Source organism: Phyllostomus hastatus, unplaced genomic scaffold, assembly GCF_019186645.2.
Source record: "Phyllostomus hastatus isolate PE091 unplaced genomic scaffold, TTU_PhHast_1.1 phas_scaffold_501, whole genome shotgun sequence".
Taxonomy (NCBI): domain Eukaryota; kingdom Metazoa; phylum Chordata; class Mammalia; order Chiroptera; family Phyllostomidae; genus Phyllostomus; species Phyllostomus hastatus.
This window is the reverse complement of record NW_025334033.1, coordinates 4,168,843-4,191,118: the sequence shown is the minus strand read 5'-3', so window position 1 is coordinate 4,191,118 and position 22,276 is coordinate 4,168,843. Positions and strand designations below refer to the sequence as shown.

At 34.9% G+C, this 22,276-nt stretch overlaps 1 protein-coding gene across 1 annotated transcript in view; it reads left to right on the top strand.

Moving 5' to 3' along the window:
- The window catches only part of DPH6 (diphthamine biosynthesis 6), a 166,214-nt gene that overhangs the window by 120,502 nt on the left and 23,436 nt on the right, over positions 1-22,276 (top strand). Inside the window, exon 6 of the mRNA XM_045823522.1 lies at positions 21,398-21,459. Coding sequence (XP_045679478.1) covers positions 21,398-21,459 — 62 coding nt within the window. The remainder of the gene's footprint in view (positions 1-21,397; positions 21,460-22,276) is intronic.

Genomic DNA, 22,276 nt, shown 5'->3' with positions numbered 1-22,276 from the left:
TTTTCTTGAATCTCATCACGGTCTGAAATCTCTTCCTTTTCAAAGGTGATTTTAGTTTGGGGAAAAGCCAGAAGCCACAAGGCACCAAATCTGGGCTGTAGGGGAGCTGAGTCACCTGGGTGATTTGATATTTCACCAGAAATCTCTGCATGAGATGTGACACCTGAGCAGGCACGTTGTCATGATGAAGCTGCCAATCACCAGTTGCCCATAGCTGTGGCCTTCTGAATCACCTGAATATTTTCCATGGAGGAATGTTCAAGCTTGATGCAAAATTGGATACAGATTCATTGCAGTTCTCACTCAGTTAGTTTGAATGCAATAGCCACACAGTACACATGCTCACTCAACTGTGTCTACCATCCCCATTGACTAGTACAGTGAAGTTGTCATTGTTCAAGCATGCTCATTCCAGTGCACTCTCCTTGGCTGCCAGGTTACTTGGATGTCATGCAAACTGTTCTTGTTATATTAACAATGGCCAGACTTTTCTGCACATACCTTGTATGTTCACAACAAGAATGGACCTATAATTTTCTTTCCTAATAATGACAGGTATGGATTATAAGGTTACCATACCTGTCATTATTAGGTAACGGCCTCAACAAGGTTTGGAGTATTTTTTGTTGTCTGAAAGACTTTATTTAAGATGATATTATTTTTTCCTTTAGTGTTCTGAAGGACTTATTGCTTATGCCATCTGAACATGGAGATTTCTTTTTAGGGGAGTTTTTAATTAGAAATTTAATCGGTTTGTTAGATTAGGGCTATTCCAGTTATCATTAATCAAGCGTGTTTTTTCCTGAATTCATTCATTTATTCTAAATTTTGAATATTATAAAGTAGTTTCTAATGTTTTCTTCCTGTCTTTTTATCACCTGTAGAATTGGTAGTGATTTCATCTTTTTTGTTCCAGTTGGTAATTGTTTTTTCCCTTGCCTTTATCATTCATGTACAGGTTTATTGATTTTAATCTTAAGATTTTGTTGATTTTCTATATTATATGTTGTTTTATATTTCATTTATTTCAACTACTATCTTTATTCTTCCTTTCTTTATACTTACTCTTTCAGAAAAACTCAGTTCAGTCTTCCCGAGTCAGGAAAAACCCAATTCTTCCCTACTCTTTGTTTCCTTCCTGTGTCTTCTTTACCCCTCATACAAAACATTTCATGTCTGGTCACCAAATGTGTAGAGGTTTTTCCCAATACCAAGCAATTCTCCAGGACACCAACTGGATGACCTGAAATTCAACTCAAATCTGACACTGTCTGTCTGAAGGTAGCATTAGATTCAGGTAAAAGGCTCAGTCCCATAAAACCACCCTTTACTTCAGAAGCCAATTGAAAGCTCAGGTTAACACCTGTGTTCCTGACCAACAGGTTTAAAGGACATTCCCTCCTCTTGAATTTCAGATGTCATTTCAGATGACATTTCAGACACCTGAAATGTCACGTGCAGGTTGTTACCTGTACTTCTGATTTAGTGGTTATAAATTCAAGATTCCTATGGCACTCTCCTCCTTTGTATTTAATTAATTAGAGTGTCACAGAATTCAAGGAAACATTTACTTAACATTTACCAGTTTATTATATAAGGATATGATAAAAGATACAGATGAACATTACAAAGTTGGTTCTCCTGGCAACCAGCCCCCATCCTTAAGCTGAGTCCAAAAGTCACCTCATTAACATAACAAAAGACACATTTATAGCTCTCATCACTTAGGAAATTCTGAGGGTTTTAGGAGCTCTTTGCCAGAAGTGAACAAAGACCAAATATTTCTTACTGTAAATCACAGTATCACAATGCCTAACACCAAAATGCTCGTTCTCATTATATTCCATTGTTTTGGATATTTGTTTCTCTAATTCTTGTAACAGAATTGTTCAAAGAAGATATGCCATGTTAATCTGGGCTTTTGTAGCCTGTGGCACATTGCTGTTTTTTCACCTTAGTTCAAGGAGCACCTTTTTATTTTATTATGTTTTAATTTGATCTTTAAGAAGGAGCACTGGACTCAAGGTACGTGAACTCAGCTCACCTCCTTATACAACCACAGCAAACTACAGCTAAACTACAGAACAAGCATTACTCAGAACTGAGGGGCAGAGGGATGGAAACGCAGAGAGAAGGTATGGGCTGGGCCCAAACCCACATGTGGTGGATATAAAGTGGAGGGGTATCTTAGATCGAGGGATCCAAGCCCCACACCAGACCACCCAGCCCAGTGTTCCAGTGCCAGGAAGATAAGTGCCCCTAACCTTTAGCTGTAAAAACTAGTGGGGGTTGGCTCAGCGGAAGAAACTGCAGGATTCTCAGGCATCTCCTCTTGGAGGGTCCTGCACACAAGCATACTCAGACTCACTCCCTCTAGGCTCCAGCACCGAGGCAGCACCTTAAAGAGCATGAACAGTATACATGGAGGAACTGAAGTGTCTGGCATCAGGGCAGGAGCTGGAAGACAGCTTTCTACTGGACAGAACTACAGATGGTGGCCATTGTTCCTTTCCGAGCCTGCACAACACAGAGCCACAGTGCAGTAGCACCATATCTGAGTCACCTTCAATTTGGCTCCGTGGTTAGCCTCATCTTAACAATTACCTAAGGCTCCACCCCATCCAATTTACAGGCCCACCCAAGCTTATAACAATGACTTTTCCATATGAATGGCTGGGCTAGGTGCTGGCTTCAGACCTTCCTGAATCTGCTCAAACAAGCAACATCTGAGCCCAGCCCCTAGTACCTCTCATTGAATGGTCCCAGTCCCAGCACTAGCAGCAAGCATCTGCAGATCACTTTATAGCTTACTCCAAGGAGCCCCAAACAGAAGACACATGATAGTTGGCCTTGGCCTGCACCGCCCAGGAACCCACAGAGTTGTCCACACCCAGTGGAAAGTTACAGATCATATCAGAGCAACACCACTCAACAACCTCCAGAAGCTATGGAGGGAAGTTGTTGCTGGCCAGTGGTCACAGCCAGTCCTACCAGCTCTCTAGTCTAGGCAAATCCCTCCCATTGACCTGCTGATAGAAATCAAGACTCAACTAGGGAATACTCAGCCCATACGAAGAGTGCACCTCAAGGACCCAACTTGGAGGATAGTGGAGGCAGTGCCACTGGACTCTATAGGACACCTATTGCATTAGACCATACTACCAAGACACCAGTCAAACCAGCTCTACCTAATACAAAGAAATAAACACAGGGAAGCTGCAAAATGAGGAGACAAAGAAACATGTCTCAAATGAAAGAACAGATCAAAGCTCCAGAAAAAGAACTAAACAAACTGGAAATAAGCAATCTATCAAATGCAGAGGTCAGAACATTTGTTATAAGCATGCTCAAGGAACTCAGTGGGTACTTCAACAGCATAAAAATGATCCAATCAGAAATGAAGGAGACACTAATTGAAATAAAAAGCAATTTACAGGGAGTCAATAGTAGAGTGGATGAAGGCAAGAATTAAATTAATGATTTGGAACATGAGGAAGAAAAAGACATCCAATCAGTACAGCAAGAAGAAAAAAGAATCCAGAAGAAATGAGGACAGTGTAAAGAGCCTCTGGGACAACTTCAAGACATCCAACATTCACATCATAGGGGTGCCAGAAGGAGAAGGGGAAAAGCAAGAAATTGGAAGTCTATTTGAAAAAATACTTCCCTGATTTGGTGAAAAAAATAGACATGCAAGTGCAGGAAGCACAGAGAATCCCAAACAAGATGGATGCGAAGAGGCCCACTCCAAGACTGATCCTAATTAAAATGTCAGAGATTAAAGGTAAAGAGAAAATCTTAAAAACAGCAAGAGAAAAGCATTTACCTTCAGGGGAGTTCCCATGAGACTGTCAGTTGATTTCTCAAAAGAAACTTTGTGGGCTAGGAGGGACTGGCAAGAAGTATTCAAAGTGATGAAAAGCAAGGAACTACTACCTAGATTACTCTATCCAGCAAAACTATCATTTAGAATTCAAAGACAGATAAAGTGCTTCCCAGACAAGGCAAATTTAAAGGAATTCATGATCACCAAATCATTATTATATGAAATGTTAAAAGTCACTTATTTAAGAAAAAGAAGATCAAAACTATGAACAATAAATTAGCAATAAATACTTACCTATTAACAATTGAAATAAAGAACTAAGCAAATAAGAACAGAGACAATGATGGATATGAAAAACACTGGGGAGGGGGTCCTGGGCAAATGGGGAAAAAGGTGAAGAGATGAAGAAGTACAAATTGGTAGTTACAAAAGTACAAATTGGTAGGCAGGGGATGTAAAGAGCAAGTATAGGAAGTGGAATTGCCAAGGAACTTATGTGCATGATTCATGGACATGAACAAAGGAGGCAGGATTATCAGAGAGAGTGGGGGGTGCTGGGTAGAGAGTGGCAAAGAGAGAAAAATTGCGACAACTGTAATAGCATAATCAAAAAAGAAAAGAAAGGATACTGGACTTAAAATCAAAACATCTCATTCTAGTGCCTGATTTTGTCACTTCTTAGCCTTGCAACCCAGAAAATTCATTTAGACCCAGAATCTTTATTTTCACAGCCTCCATTAAAAAACATTTTAGCATTTATTCTTCTAAACATTTACTACTACAATGAGACTTGTGAAAGTTTTTGAACAGTGTAACAAGTTATACATTATTATTACTGCTAGACAGGTACATGGGTAATTAGGAGCAACTTTTGAGAAACTGTAATATATGTGAACAATTAAAATTAGTTGGTAGACTTTTCTCATTGATTTCATTTCCTGTTTCATTTTCCTGTTTGGCAAAAAAGAAATTTGGGTGCTGTATAACTACTACAACATGAATCCAACACACCTCTCTTTCTTGTCTTCTCCTCTTGAAACCATGGAAATTTCCCATGCAACAGATGGAACATAGGCAAGACAGTTAAGTCTGGTTTTCAATGAAGCTGGAACTAAGAGATGTATTTTTCTTTACTTGACAAGTTCAGAAAAGTCAGTGTCTAAACTGTAGTTAAATTTTGGGGGCTTTTTGGCTTCCTATGTTATACTTGTTTATCTCACTTTTTTATTTCCTTTCTTAAAGATATTTCAGATCAGATGTAGTTATACTTTGGGAGACAGGAGCAGTATCATGATTTCTAAATAACAGTGTTCTTCAGTGACCATAAAATGTTTAATTTGAAAGACAGGAAAGGAATTTGTAGTTGACATCGATGGTGACTTACACTAAATTTTTAGGAGGAAATGTTTGTATTAAGCAGTTAAAAACATAATTGTGATGGTTGTCACACAAACTCCAGGTTTATAAGAGCTTAAAGAGCAAATATGAATAGTGTTAGATAGTAATGAGATTTGAAATCAATACTTCATTTTATTTTTTGGCTGTTGGATAAAGAATGATCTCATAAGAGTAAATTTCTTACCTACCTCAAGCAGGAATAATCAGATGTAAGCAAATTTAATGGAGCCCGTGTGCTCTGGGGCCATTCAGCTGTGCTTCAGTAATTGCATTTTTTAAATATGAAGGTTGTTTAACATGTCAAGTGACAAAAAAGTTCTGGTTATTTCTTTATCTTTTAGTTAAATAAATATATGAACTTTATAAATCAAGAATTATTGAATGCATTAACAAACAATAGACCCCAGTCAGAAGTGATAATTGCAGCTGATAGTCTGCAATTATTGTCTCTGTGTCTCTAAGTCATTAGCATTACCATTACTTCAAACTACTTTTATCCTTTGTTCCCCTTTATTCCATTTCCTTTCATTGAAAAAGCTCATTTCACTTAACATATATTTGAACAAGAAAGTATTATATTGTGATAATTTTTTTATTTAATCTTTACAAATTTACAAGTTTGACTCTGTTCCAAGACCCAGGTCCACATTAACAAATTAATCTTTTCCTTTAAATATATCTTTTTCCCCCCACATACTAGATTTAGCTGTTCTGTTCACATTCTTAGAATCTAGTTTCCATGCAGTCACTGTTGATTTTGCCATTCCTAACTCATAAAACCATACACCAATACAGTTAAGAAAATAATATTACCAAAGTATTGTCCATATTAGGGATAGATTTTTTCCATTACAGATACTCCTTTCAATATTGAATTCTATTGATATTTAAAATGTGATTTAACTTACTTACAGCTTTTCAAAAACACATCTCCATTGTAAAAGCAACAGATCTTATGTGTACATGAGAATGTGTTTATGTAATATAAGAGAAAGTCTTCAAAAAAGGAACACACAGAAAAAGAAAACCCGAAAATATAAATGGCAATGGATTAACAGCAGATATCTCTAGAAAGTGTCTAGAAAAATTTAAATTTTCTTTTATGTTTTCTGATTATTCTGCAATGAACAGAAATTGCTTTTTTAAATGGGAAAAGATTGAATGAAAAGGGGACACAGAAACAACTCTTGTTCAGTGGCAGAGAGTGACCAGAACGAAGGACAAGCAGGGCTGCTAAGGGGGACTATTTAAAGGAACTATATATTTAGCCTGAAGTAAAAGTAGCAGGTTACTGGGCCAAGGAGAATAAGGATTTTTATGGCAATCTACAGTATTCAAAGGGCTGCTTGTACTTTCTGTGGCATCAGAGTGCAATGCTAAGAGCCAGTGGAAGTTGTATAGTATAACAGGTCTTGGTCTGGTATTAGAATTTCCTAACATTTGGATCTTTCAAATAATGGCATAGGAGGTTACCCCAGGCCTTTCCATGGATTTCTCCAAGCCTCTACTGCATGGCCCTTGCTCTTTTCCATATAATACCCTCCTTCATGTTGGGACAGGAGAGGAGGGCAGACATTATGGAATCAGGCTAGTTAAGGTTGCTTTTGAAGGGCAATTCCATCCTCCCATATGGCTTCTGGCTCTATTCTTGAAGGATGGAGGCTTGCACCACTGGGTAATTCAGAGCAATATGCCACTGGCTCTGAAGGCCATTCTGTAAGACAGCATTTTTAGAAATGGCTTATTGAAGACAAATACATACTTTGGGAATGTTCATATGGTGTTCAAAGGTGACCACTTTGAAAGCAACAATCCTCATTTGAACACAAAAAAGTCAGTTTTTATTGCTTTATTACTTGTTAGTTTTCATTAAAATATGATGCTTACACAGAGCACAGGGATGAGAAAATTAAATTCAGTTATGGCCTTCAGATTCCACTTGATAAGTAAAATTTTGTTAAATGCTTATCTCGCCACTGCCTGTTACTATTTTCATCTTGATTTGGGAAAACATCTTCCCCCCCCCCTACTGTTACTCTGCATCCTGTCTTTAGCAAAAGTTACTTCTTTGTTTTTAATTTGAAGATGGGGTATACCTCTGGAATCAGTAATCCAGTATTAGGGCAGAAAAAAGAAATTGTCCCTGAAACTTAATTTTCATTACTTATCAAGTTTTACAATTAATGACAGAAGTTTCTCTTGTGACCCCAAAGACTGTGCTTATTTATTTTCCCCAGCAGTCTCATGTGACCTTGTTAAAAGTTTCATTTACTGGTTTACTTCTATCTGGTATTTTATTGACATTTCCAGATAAGTTTAATAGGATGGAGAGAAACAGTGTTCTCTTTATAGACTCGGCGGTGATTTGACCTTAGCAGGTTAACCTTATCCTGATGTTCGAGGAAGCTATTCTTAATTAGACTCTATCCCTTTCTCCATTATCACCAAGAGAGCCACTGGTCTGTAATTTTATAAATCTTAATTTTTTCCTTTCCTTCAGAAAAGATACCACATTAGTAAAATCACAATATTTGGAAACAGTTGTGAGTTTTCCAGATACATTGCACACCCTCATCTGTAGCTCAGCCATTTCACACTTTATTTCCTTCAGAAACTCTCAGTTGAATACCATCTGGTCCTGGTGATTTATTTCTGTGGAATTTCTCAGGTTGCTCTGTTATTTTCTCCTAGGAGATTGCTCTCTGCTACTGCCGCACTGATTTTTCTTACCCTTGGAATAGTCGTTTCCCTAGTATCCTATAGAGCAAAGGTCAATGCCAAATAAAACTGAATTAAACTTCTGTGCTGCTTCCTATTCCCTAACTTGCTGTCCTGGTCACAAGTGCTCACTGTTGGGGAGGAACTCAGCAGTCAGTGCCACCACTCACATTGGCTCTTTAGTCCTTATGTTACCTTTGTCTTTGTATTTTTCACATTTATCCTTTCCTTGACAATATGTTTTTGCTGTTTAATTCAGGAAAAAAATATATTGTGTTAAAAAATGTTCTAGCCCTGGCTGGCATAGCTCAGTGGATTGAGCGCGGGCTGGGAACCAAAGTGTCCCAGGTTCGATTCCCAGCCAGGGTCCATTCCTGGGTTGCAGTCCAGAACCCCCAGCAACCGCACATTGATGTTCCTCTCTCTTTCTCTCTCTCTCTCTATCTCCCTCCCTTCCCTCTCTAAAAATAAATAAATAAAATCTTTAAAAAAATGTTCTAAGTATTTTCAGCATTTTCATAAATGTCTGTGTGAGATTATTTACAGATTTCTCTTTTGACTTTTCAAATTATGGCACATATACATCTCATAGCCAATGTAGTTATATATCGTCCAAGCAGTATGGATAGTTTTTAGACTTTCTACTTGCCTCTTAGAAAGCTGCTAACCATTTTGCTTTTTTTTATTTTGCACGTTTTTAACATATATTTTTTAAAATCTTACTCCTTGGGTTAACATTGAGAGATGCCTGTATTAATTAGAACACAAGCTTTAATTGTGCAGCCTTCCCAATGGCTGAGTTCCACTCCTGTCCATGCTTAACTGTGGTCATTCCAATGTGTTAAAAAAAAAGGTTACTTAATGTGCATTCAATTACAGTTAATTGCTGTGAGAAGTAAATTTCTACCTTTATGCAAAGCACTTTAACACAAAACTTTTAAACATATAACTCAGGTATTGAAGCATCAAAAGTTGGGACTTTTAACATTTCCCCAAATGAGTTGTAAATTACCTACTATCTTAAACTGAGGTGAGGAGGGATCAAGGTTTTAACACCAGATTCCAAATATATGTGATATAATCCTTTCTTCAGATTTAAATACAAATACTGCCAGTCCCATATGACCCATCTCTGAGTAGAATGCCTTTTGCTTAGTCTGCAAAGGAGGTTAACTGATTATAACAACAGAGGAAATAGCTACTGATTTTATTCATTTTATTGCTAACATATCTTTTCCTTTACTAGATAAGGCAGGCTGTTAAAAAAGTAATTTATGCCTATAACTGTTTGGTACTAGTATGGATATGTTCTTTGAACTTTTGAATTGATTAAGATTCTGTATATTCCAAAGCTAATTATGTGTCTGTGTGTGTATAACATATACGGCCTTTCAAGAAATATGCATTATATTATAATTCTAGAGCCTGTCTTTCTACCTTCATATCAACTAAATAACTCCAATTCCCTCTATTGTTTAAAATAAAAAATACACAAAAGGCCATATTTAGAAATAAAGATCCTATTTTAATACATATTATTATAAAAGTTAGCTCTCTGTAGTAACAGTCATGGCTGTTTCAGACAGCTTACACTAAAACAACTTCCCAGTAACATAACAATTAAACTGAAAACTCCTCTGGAAAGGTTAAATCCACAAGTCTTTTTCTGTTTGTCTGTTTAGTAGTAAGACTATTTAATAATTGACTATCCAAACAAATGTTTGTGTTTAGTGCCTTACTACCAATATAACTTCATATTTTTCATGGTTGGGAAGTGAGACTCTCCTATCTTAGCTGAGAATTTATTAACATTTATTTATTAAAACTGCCTAGGGCAAGGTATGTTATAAAGTTTATAAGACTCGCCCTCCAATGAACTACCCTTCAGATAGGTATGATTGTATTGGCCGATGTCTCAAATGTATGTTAAGTACGTGCAGGTCACAGTCAGTGTAAACTTACATGAGAACCTACTGAGATGTTGTGTCTCACAATGCAAGTTGTGTGGGTTATAATCAGGATTCTCCAGAGTCTCCTTTACTTCTTTTTCTAGGAAGTTATTTTTTCACTGGAAAAGTCTGAAGACAGACTTTCTTCTGAATTTGATTTTATCTTTACTCAAGCAGAATTTAGGTCAAGTACTGGGTAGTTTCTGTCCTGACATTTTCTTCTTCCTTTATTCAGCAGTCTTTTCAGGGGAGTTTGGAATGGAGGGAAGTGTATTAATCAGGGTGCCTCAGAGAAACACAACCAATAGGATATAAAAAAGACATATTATGAGGGATTGGCTGACATGATGCCATGGTGGTGAGCAGTCCCACAATGTGCTCTTTGCAACTGACAACTCAAGAAAGCCAATGGTATAATTCATTCCGAGTCCAAAGGCCTGAGTGCTGGGGAGCAAATGGCGTAAATCCCAGTCTGAAGGCAGGAGGAGATGAGATGAGTTGTTCCAGATCAAGCACCGAGGTGGGGAAAAAAGGGGACTGGTTTCTGCTTCCTCTGCCCTCACTCTGTTCAGGCCCTTAATGGATTGATGATGCCCACCCACACTGGGGAGAGCAACCTACTTCACTGAGACCACCAATTCCAATGCCAATCTCATCCAGAACCACACTCAGAGACAGACTCACAGAGAGATAGCATTTCATCCGGGCATTCCATGGCCCACTCTAGTTGACACATAACATCAACCATCATGGGAAGAAAAGAATTAGATGCTAGTGCTCATGTAACTATCTTGTGTAGGAAGGAGTATGACTGAAGGATTTTAAAATAAAATGACCAGATCAGATTTTCATTTTGGACAGCTCTCTGACTATAGTGTCCATTAAAAGTTGATATTCATCAAAGCTCTTTCCTGTACTTCTCTTCTCACTTCACATATTCTTGTTGATTAATTTTATCTCATGGCTTCTATTTCTATGTTAGTATCTCCAGCCCAGACCTCTATGCTAGGCTCTAACTCCGTATACCTAATTGCCAGTTAGATTTCTTGAGTGATTCATTGGAAACTCAAATACATGCTCCAAGCTTTCTTTTGTTCTACTTTTTCTATATTTGAAATACATCGTGTTTGGTGGCCACCACCTTTTAAGTCAACCTGAGTCAGAAACCTGACAGTTATCCTTGCCTCTTCTCTCTCCCATATTCCCCATGCACAGTTCATCAGCAGCTACTATATATTCTACCTGCTATATGTCATTCTCAACTCTGTTGTCTTCCTTTCATACCTACTGCCTTGTCTGTGTACCCTCTCACTAACTGTTGCAGCAGACCCTTTATTTGCCTTCTTACCTTCAGTCTTGTTTCCTGCCAAGGAATGATCTTTCCAAAATTCAAATTGGATCGTGCCATTCCTCTGCTTAGAACTTCTCTGTCTTCTCTGTGACCTTACATTCAAGTATAAATTCTTTAAAACAAAACACAAGGTTCTGTAGGATCTGTTTTTTGTCACTTTTTAACCTCAACTTTCATCCCTTCAGACACTCCAGCCTCATATTGCTGTTCTTTCGGTTTTCAGTGCTCATCATGTTGAAAACTAATATGAAAGATTAGGAAGATATTTCTAAAATAAGTATATCAGATTCCTCTTTTAAAAAATGTCTATGTTTGAAACATTTCTTCTACTTTTTATTTATTTTCTACATGTTAAAACTGTATAGTATTTTTAAAGGTTAAAAAAAGGACTATTTGGGCTATCACGAGAAAGTATTGATTATCATTAACTGCACAATTATACTTCATATGATTTATTGGTCATTCATTTCATGGATGTCATGGATCTTAAAAGTGAATCCATAAAGAACCTCAATCTCCTTTGTTACTTACACTAAATGAAATAACAGTTCATAGATTTCAGAAACCAGTTACATGTTCAGATGGGTCCTAGCATAACCTCTAAGATAAGTAAGCATATAGTGACCTAATTGTAGAAATAAAACAATCTGGAAATTTAAATTAAAAAGTTCCACAAATAGTCAACTTGCAAAACATGTGACCTCATTTTTATTTTAGAGATTATGTAATCTTTCTTATCCGTTCTTTTAAACACAAATTTAGTCATTTTATTTCTTAAATCCTCAATTACGGAATAGTAAGCAGTGTGCTTGACTAGAGTCTGGGAACCAAAAAAAAGAAAAACCTTATATATACCAACAAAACCATGAGAACTTTTTAAATGAAATCACGTGGTTCTGGTGGCCAGTGAGCCAGGTAGAAATAAGAAGAGATTAAGTGTGTGTGTATGTGTTAACTTTCGAAGATACATGGGGTGTTCCATTGCTGTCTGCATTGAATTTATCAGGAATTATAGGCAGACTGGAAATTACTTCTTAGAGTGATTATACCTTTTCTAATATCACCTACTGATTTTATAGTAAAAATCTAAGCTACAAAAGCTGAAATGGGGACACAATTCATTTTATTTGACTCTGTTCAAAATAGCATTATCAAACATTTTGTGATCTTTCTCTCATATCATATATTGGGCTGTCCTGAAGAAATAAACCTCCACTTGCCTCTATGACAGTAGATAATAAATTGACTGATATAATTCAGTTGAGAAGTTGAAAAATGCATTGAAAATAATGGGGCATAACATCATAGGGCTAACATTTATTCATAGATGATGCAATTAAATAAAACAGGCATTAACTTCAAGGTCAGTCAGTAAAGTAATAAAATTGAATATTTTAATTGAATTGTAATTGCTTCCCATTGATACATGCAAGTAAAGTAAAATAGATGTCAGTTCTGCAAATTATGGTTCTTCCTTCTAATTAATTTCTTAATTCTGCATGGAGTTATTCAATGCCTAGGTCTTGTTGTGGGTTTATTCATCCACCCTGCTCCCATCAAGGAATGTCTGTAAGATATGATTAAATGGTTAGGTGTCAGGATTTACAGTAAATTTTTTCTGCACTTTGGAGAAAATTTTGCTAGTAACTTAAAGTAACTTAAATACTTGAGTTAAAATATACTCTAAATATGACATCATCCTGGGTTCTCTGGATTGTAATCATCTGTATTAATACTGATAATTCTTGATACTGATATTTATATCAATCTTAATAAATGTTATCATCTCAATGATTATAAAGGTTTTCATAAGAGAGATAGAATCATCGAGGCTCACATTCCACAGCTGACTGATTCAGGACGGAAATCGAACAGACTACTAGGTTCTGGTGCAGCACAGTTAATGTCTATTCATGACCCAGGCTTCTAGAAAAGAGGCATCTAAATTGAATGAATCTAAAAAATGAACCATCTTTTTCAAGCACAAGAATAAATTAAAGTTCTTAGATAAAGTTGAATTGAATTGAAAAAGCCCATGGACCATTATGGCTTTTTCATAAACTTTTCACAGTCCCTCAAAGGGTTTTAACATAAATACAGTTTTATATAAGATAACATGGGTATGATGCTGTTACAAAAACTAGGAGATTTTCAAATTATACTGAAATTGTATTGGGTCTGGATACAGGGGTTAATTTAAAGAAAGAGAAGATTATGTCTATTGGGCTAGCTGCATTTCCTGGTTAAAACACTGCTACTTAAACATGGAGTGAATGGCCCTGGCTGGATGGCTCAGTGGTTGGAGTGTCAGAGTGTCGTCTAGTACACCAAAAGGTTGGAGGTGCAATTGCCAGTCAGAGCACATACCTAGGTTACTGGTTCAATCCCTAATTGGGGCATGGATGGGAGGCAACCAATCAATGCTTCCCTCTCACATCGATGTTTGTCTCTCCCTTCCTCTCTAAAATCAATAAACATATTTTAAAAAGTTGGCTGAATGTGTAAGATGGATTTTAAAATTACTGAGGTATATATTTTGATACTGTAAAATTATTCCATTTAATAGATACATTTGAGAACAAATATATTGGTATATTAGCTTCATTTTTGTAGTTGTGCTTAGAAACATAAGTGGATTCTTGTTGGTAACACCAGTAAATTAAACTGAGAAGATATTTATGTTGTCTAAGCTGTGTGTTAAATTCTAACTCAAAGATTGACTTCACTATTTTAAATGTTTTTATCTATCATTTAAGCATAAAATTAAAAAACAATCCAATGATAAATATATTTTACTGATGCTAATCTGACCCTAAAATTTCATTCTCAATTATGAACAATCTTGGGTGTCTGAATTCTCCATGCATATCAAATGGTTAGATTAGATAATACCAAATACCAGATTAGAAAATACCAAAACCGAAATGCATGACATGAAAGATGAACATCTTTGAACTTCATAGTTATAGATAAGCTAACAGTTTTTTATGTTAAAGTGATCTGTTTCTCCAGATTTTGTTATTATACTAATAATTGTCTTGTTCCATTTAGAGAAAGTAAATATTATATATACTGTACATACAATGCCATTTCCAAATGAGGTAACTTGTGAAAAAATATACGTGAAGTGTAAGAAAAATACATATTCAATCAGTCATTATATTTATAAAAATAAACTACAAAGAGTTTTCATTTGCATGTAGTTTAATATTTATGGAATCATCAGTGTTCTAAGCAATAAATAGTTTCTTGAGAAAAGCTTCATATCTGAATATTCTGGGGTAGGTTGAGTAATCTTTCTACCACACCCCTGACTGATATCATCCCACATGTAATAGTTTCAACTGATTTAGGAGAGATCTCAGAGATCAGAATGGCTTCAGGCCGCTGATTTTTCCAGAACAATAGCTTGAACTGCTAGGGATTTCTGCGTCTTATCCAAGAAAATACAGAGTGGGGCAAAAGTAGGTTTACAGTTGCTTCATATGGAAAATAATATGTTAGTAAATAATAATACAAGAGTATACTTTGTGTTTTGTATACTACAACCGTAAACCTACTTTTTCCCTCCCTGCATTTTATAGAAACAATCTGAAATGCATGTCATATGGGAAGTGATCATGAGGTCCCCAATTTTTACAAAGGTATACTTATATGACGATCACAGATTCATCTGAAAAAACTGTGCCCGGTGTGGCTTTTGTTTACATACTTCACTGACTTGTCTAAAGGCAAGCCAAATTAGCTTATCCGTCATGGAATACAGCCATCTCTGAAATGATATGTACAGTTATTTCTGTACTTTACCAGTTCTGAACCGGAGTTTGATGATTCTACAATGAATTAAAAGATGACAAGAAAAATGAGATCATCAGTTTGATCTTTCAGTTCCCATCTCTGTAAAGTGTATGCTCTTACATTTCTTTCATCCTTTTTAACTGGCATTTATTTACTCCCTGATCCTTATAGAGAATGCAAAACATAAATTCTTAGATTCAATCATGAAAGGCTTTTAAAATGATTTTAATGATGTGTAACCCAGTGTCTGAATACGTAGTGTGATATGTGTGTATTATGTGACTGAGGTGTATATGAGAATCAAGGAACTGGAGGGGCCACACTAGGAGATCACAGTCCTGTGGGGAAACAGACTGAAAGTGCTCCATATGTGGGAGATCCTCGAAGAGATAAAGAAAAGCATGATACCCATTAAAGAAAAAGCAATTGATTAGAAGAGTAAATCACCCAGTATGGAACAGCAATAGTGTGATGTGAAAAGTAACTAAATAGAAATTTTAGAAACAAAACACAGTCATTTAAAAACCTCAGTGGGCAGAATAAACTCTAGGGGAGCCAAATCAGAAAGAGTGAGTTAAGCAGAAAAAAGTACTTCACCCAGGAAGTGACAGAGAGAGAGAAAAATTAAAATGAAAGAGCAGTTTGAAAATATGGAGAATATTTGGAAATTGCAATATTTGTATATTAGATCTTACAGAAAAAATAGAAGTAAAAGCACAAAAACAATGTTTACAAACATAATAGTTGAAAATATTCCACCCTTGAAGAAAGATAGGTGTTTTCTACTAGAAAGAGCATATTAGGTGCTATGCAGTATAAATCACAATAAACATACACTTAAACAAATTGTATTAAAATTATAGAATGTTACAGGTAAATTGAAAATTGTATAGTCTAGCGCAGAGAAAACAAAGATTCCTTATATGGGAACCACTATTAGACTGGCAGCAGACATCTTGTTAGGAACAACTAATGCCTAAAGAAGTAATATTTTACAACTAACCTACTATATAATGGTGAGCGTGAAACAGGACATTCTCAGACATGACAAAACTAGGAGAGCTCACCATTCACAGATCTTCACTGAAAAATAAAGAACGGACTTCAGATTAGAAATAGGTTGAATTCCAGGAGAAATGAATGAGAATGTTGAGCATAGACATTGTAAAATATGCAGGTAAGCTTAATTTTTCTTGCACAAAATAATGGAACTAAAGTTTAACACAATAATAACTTAAATTGTGGAGCTTATTTAATGTCTACTTAAAATAAAATTTCTCTTGATCAAAGGGATGCTAACATAAATTCTTAGATTTATGAACTTTTACCTAATACATTTATATTAAAATACTGTGGTTTTGGATGTATGTTAAAAATTAGAAGTGATGTTCTGGTTGGTGTGGCTCAGTTGGCTGGACCATCATCCCTAAACCAAAATGTCACTGGTTCAATTCCCAGTCAAGGCACATGCCTAAGTTGCAGGCACGGTCCCCATTGGGGCAAAGACGAGAGACAACCAATTGATGTTTCTCTTCCTCTCTCCCTCCCTTCTCTCTAAAAGTCAATGCACATGTCCTCTGGTGAGGAGAAAAAATAAAATAATTACAGTTGATTACTGAATGAATAGAAATACAGTCTATAACCTTCTAATCAGCAGAGCAAACAGACAAATTATTTTCAATGCAACACGAGGCAGAAAATATTAAAGGAAAAATATACATGTAACTTGGTGTAACAGAAAATCCATAGTAAGATCATAGAAACAGGTCCAGACTTATAATGTAAAATGTGAAAATGTAAAATAGTTAATCTCAAATCTTTAAAGTTGTATTTGTAAGACAGGATAATTTTTTTAAAGATCCAATTATATATAGTTTACAAGAGACATCTAAAAACACATACACACAGAAAATTTAAGAATAAATGATGGGAAAATATTAACAAAAGAAAATTGAGGTTGTAATATTGACAAATAGAATAAAAGATAAAAGTCACATATGGTGATGAAAGGTCACTACTTAATAAAAGGAATAATCCCATCAAGAACTATTAGAAATTAGGATTTTATATACATATAACAACGTAGCTTTCAAATATATAAAGCAAAACTGACAGAATTATAAGAAATTTTTTAAACCAAAATCGTAATGAAAGATTTGACCACCATTTATTAGAAACTGATGGTTTATGGAAACCAAATACCAATAAGGTCATAGAAGATTTGAACAGCACAATTAATGATTGGTTTTGTGTGTTTAGGTTCAGAATTTTGCTTTCAACAGATAAAGAACATGCTTTTCAAGCATGTATAGAACATTCATAAAATTTGACCATGTTCTAAATCACAAAGGAACTTGACTGAACTTTCTGAATTGTCACAGTAAAGACTATATTCTTGACCACAATACAATCAAATTAGAAAACAAAAATAGTGAAAATAAACAAACACATTTTGACTATTGTCAAATAACCTAAATAACTCACAAAATATTGAAAACTGAATGAGAATAAAAGTGTCACTTTCAAGTCTTCTGGGCTGCAGCTAATTTAGGACTTAGATTCTTCTGTTTTAAAAAAAAATAAGAAATGTGTACAAATGCATGACTTGAGTGTTTAAATCAAGAACCTAGAAATAAAGAAGCAATTGAATAAACACAAAGAAGAAGGAAGGAAATGATACAAGTAAGAGTAACATTTTTGAAAGTGAGAAGGGAGAAAACGTGAAAACAACAATGAGTACCTGACACTTTGATGAGACCCCCAACTTGCTAAATACCTGACAAGCTCCAGCAGGAGTAAAAGACTGATAACCAGTAAGGATTCTGCAGTAAGCCAATTCATAGAATAAATGGCAAACCCTAGAAGAAACCCAGCTGACAAGCACAGGACTAGTGTTTCAATAATAGTTAAAGAGGATGAGTAGTCAGTCTATTAGGAAAATGGTCAAAGAATATGAACAACCAATTTATAGTAAAAAAATAAGTTTATAAATCTGACCACAAATATATGAAAAACATGTTAAACTTCAATCATACAAAATCAAAGATACACAAATACCAGTAAGTTAATATCAATTTCTTTACCAGAATGGCAAAAGTTTTAAATTTATAATAATGAGATCTAGTATTGGTAAAGATGTTGGGGAACACATCTAGCAGATATGGACAAAGTATTTATAAAATTTGGTGTTTGTTCATACTCTAATACACATGTTTAAGAAGTATGATCATAAAAACATTAAACAAATCTGAACAAACAAGGTATGGATGGAAACCTCCTTAGCCCAGCACAGAGAAACAGCATAGAATGGTAGTTAAAGAAAAGCAGGAGCCCCATAGACAGACGGCCTGGGTTTGAACCCAGATTTTACTTCTTGGTAGTGGGTGACCTTGGAGAATCACTGAACTTCTCTGTGCCTCAGTTTTCTCATATGTTCAATGAGGACCATAGTAGTACCTACTTACTGGATTATTTCGAGGATTCAATTAGTTAATATTTGTAAAGCACTCGTAACAGTGCCTTGCACATAGTAAGTACTACATACTTTGTTTTTAAAATAAATACGGGTAGGTCAAAAAGTCCATCTAGTTTTTTCCATAAAATAAGATTCATCTTTCATTTTCACCAATAACTTTGTTGATTTGGATATTGAGAATGTCAGCTCTCTCCCATGTGGTATAATATTGATTTTTATCAATTAATGTCTCGATTTGATCACTATCAACTTCAACTGGTCTACCTGACCTTGGAGCATCATCCAGCAAGAAATCTCCAGCACGAAACTTCACAAACCACTTTTGACAAGTTTGATCAGTCACAGCACCTTCTCCATACACTGCACAAATCATTTTTTGCCTTTCAATTGCATTTTTATCTTTCTTGAAATAATAAATCATAATATACTGAAAATGTTGCATATTTTCTTCCATCTTCAATATTAAACTGACTACACAAAACTTCACCAATTTTGATGTTTTTTAAATGCACACTGATATGACGGCTGTCACAAAACAATCTAACAAAATTGTTTTGAATGAAGTTGAAAACAACTAAGCACTACTATGGCTTCCATTGTATGGAAAAAAAACAAAGGAATTTTTTGACCAACCCAACAAATTTCACAAGGAAAATAATTCCTAACAGCCATTAAGTTAATTAGCATACTCTCTTGCTAATGTAAGGTAAAGATAACTAGAAGTTGTAACCTCTGGAATTACGGATTTTGATTAAAGTCTGTTATTGGCCAACTAACTGTCTCTAGTGTAGATTAAAACAGACATTTGTACAATATGTGGCACTGGTGATGCGGAAGTAATAATTGTAGGTGACATGACATAGACTTACATATGTATGGAAACTTTGTGTTTGGTAGAGGTGTCCTGTACATTAGTACCTCAGCAGGGAAGGGATTCCATAAACAGTAGTTATTATCCACAAATGAGAGACACATTTATAATATTCCATACAGAATAGCTGGGAGTAAATTCTACATGGATTAAAATTTAAATGTGAATGCAAAATTTATAACTGAAAATAAAATATAAGGGACTAACATTGTGACCTTGGCAGGCAAAAATTTATTACAATACAAAGGAAACACTTAAAATAACAATACTTCTGACAACTGTAGACTAAAAAGTTTATCTGAAGACCTTCCTCCAATTTAAAAAAAAAATGTGTGATGAGAAGCCACTGACTAGGAACATATTTCTAATGTGTATAATGATGAAGGATTAGCATTCAGAATATATCAAGAACTAGAAGTTATCAAATGAAAGATAAAGCAACAATAAACATGGGCAAATGATTTTAATAAGCAAGTCACAGAAGTGAAAACCTGAATGAATGGGAAATAAAATATGAACAAGTACTTACTTTTAACAGTAATCAGAAAATGAATATAAAACCAGTATCTAAAGCACTACCTATAGATCTATATAATGCAATATATATGTATATACGTGTGTATCCACACACATATGTCTCTCTCAGATTACAAAAGTTAAAAAGTTTGACATTTGAGTTATTTTTGTATATGTTAAATTGGAATTATATTTCTATGATGGTGGAAGTACAAATTGGAAAGAGTGCTTTGGAGAGCAATTTGATAATATCTAATAATCTTAAGATTTTATATATATGTATATATGTGTGTGTTTTGTGTGTGTGTGTGTATATTTTCTCTTGTATCACAGTAATTCCACATAAAAGCAGTTCATTGCAGCATAAAAAGTACTAGTGTCAAAATAGAAATTAGAAATAAGTTGTACACCTGAAACTAATATAATAATGTAGGTCAGCTGTCACTGAAAATAAAAAATGATTAAAAAAAAGAAGCCAGTACCCATTGGAGAGGGGGTAAGTAAATTCTGATATATCCATATAATGGCATTTAATACAACAGTAAAACTGGATGGACCAGAGGCACAGTAATCAATATAAGTAGATCTCATTAACATTGTGAATTGAAAAAATAAATTAAAAATTACATCATTCATAAAAAAATACATGTGCATGAGCAATGCCAAATATTGTTTTAGGTACATGCATACGTTTGTACTAAGACTGTAGAAGCATCGTTGGGAAGTAAGTCACCAGCGTCAGAAGAGTGGTTATCCATGTAGAAACAGTGGGAAAGAGATTGCTTAGGGATAGACATACTGTGAAATTCTATTATGATTATGTTGTTTATTTTTTTAAGAAACGGTTGTGGAGGAAATATGGCAAGATGGTAATACTTGTTAAATCCAGGTGGTAGCATGGATGTTTGTTTCAAAGTATTTAATTTACTGACTCATTTTAAACACTGAAATGAAAAGTGGTTGCCGGTGCTCTGGCTGGGCAGTTCAGTCGGTTAGAATGCCATCCCAATAGGCCAAGTTTGCTAGTTTGATCCGCTATCAGAGTCAACCAATGAATGCATAAATAAGTGGAACAACAAATTGAAGCCTCCCCTTCCCCCCGCACCCCATTTCTGTCTCTCTTTAAAATCAAATAAAAAAAACTTTAAGTGGTTGGTGGGAATAGAGTAACTGGACAAAGTTAGCAATTACATCCTTGAAATTATACTTATTTTTTCTACCCTAATTACAATTCCTCAAAAATGGAAAAACGGGTTGAAACAATGCATCTCATAGTTGACACAATGCAACTGAAATGAATTGGAAGGAAATATTTTTGAGGAGCAAGAATAACAGTTACCCAAGAATAATAGGAAAGTAAATAATAGCAAAGTACATTTTATTTTATGATCAAAGAAATTTAAAATACATACTGGTTACCTAGGTGAGCGGAGAGGAATATGTCTTTAACTTTTAATCAGATACTTACTTTAAAAATTTAAACTTTTCTTGGCAGGTTTAAATCCAGATAAGCATCTTGGAAAATCCCTGGCTGAAATGGAGCCTTATCTCTTAGAGGTAGGAATTTATATTACCTGTTTCTCAAAATATAGTCATCTAAAGGGTGGGAAAAAAGTGTCACATTATGATAATTTTGAAATCAATTTTATTCCAGAAAAATTCAGATACATTCATGACATATTTTTATGAAAACTTAAACTTCTAGTGGGTATGAAAATGTCTAAAATTAATTATAAAAATTATTGCCAGCTTGTAGGCATGATTTAAAAAGTAAGGTGTATCTGAGGAAATTGTCCTGTCAGAAAGTTTATTAAAATGGACATTTTAGGCTATACTCAGAAATGTGAGCAGAAACTTTATTTAGAGAATATCTGATTTAATCTCTTTCATCTATTAGAAAATTAATTTGTAGAATAGTAAAGAAATTATCCCAAGACTTTAACAATTGCTTAGCCCTTATCATTGTCAAACCCTAAATGTGTTCAAACATTAAAGAAAAATTTAGTTATTTCCACTGTTTTCTCTTACCTGTACTATACAAGTGTGGGTAAAAGTAGTATTATAGTTGTGAATATGTGAAACACAGAGCTTACTTTTGCATTAGTATTTATTAATTATTGTATCATTTGTATTACAACTATAAATCTACTTTTGCCCATCCCATATTTTCCTGGAGTTTTGGACAAATGTTATGAATAGTATGTCAGTGTTTCATGAACTAGAGTAGTGTAATTATTAGAGTTTTTTTATTCCACAATCATGATGGAAGAAAGAAAATCACCTTACTTTTATGAAAAAACTGATCTCCTTTAATATTATCATTTTCCCTCCTATACTGTTAATTCATCAGCATAATTTCATGGCTCTGTTGTCA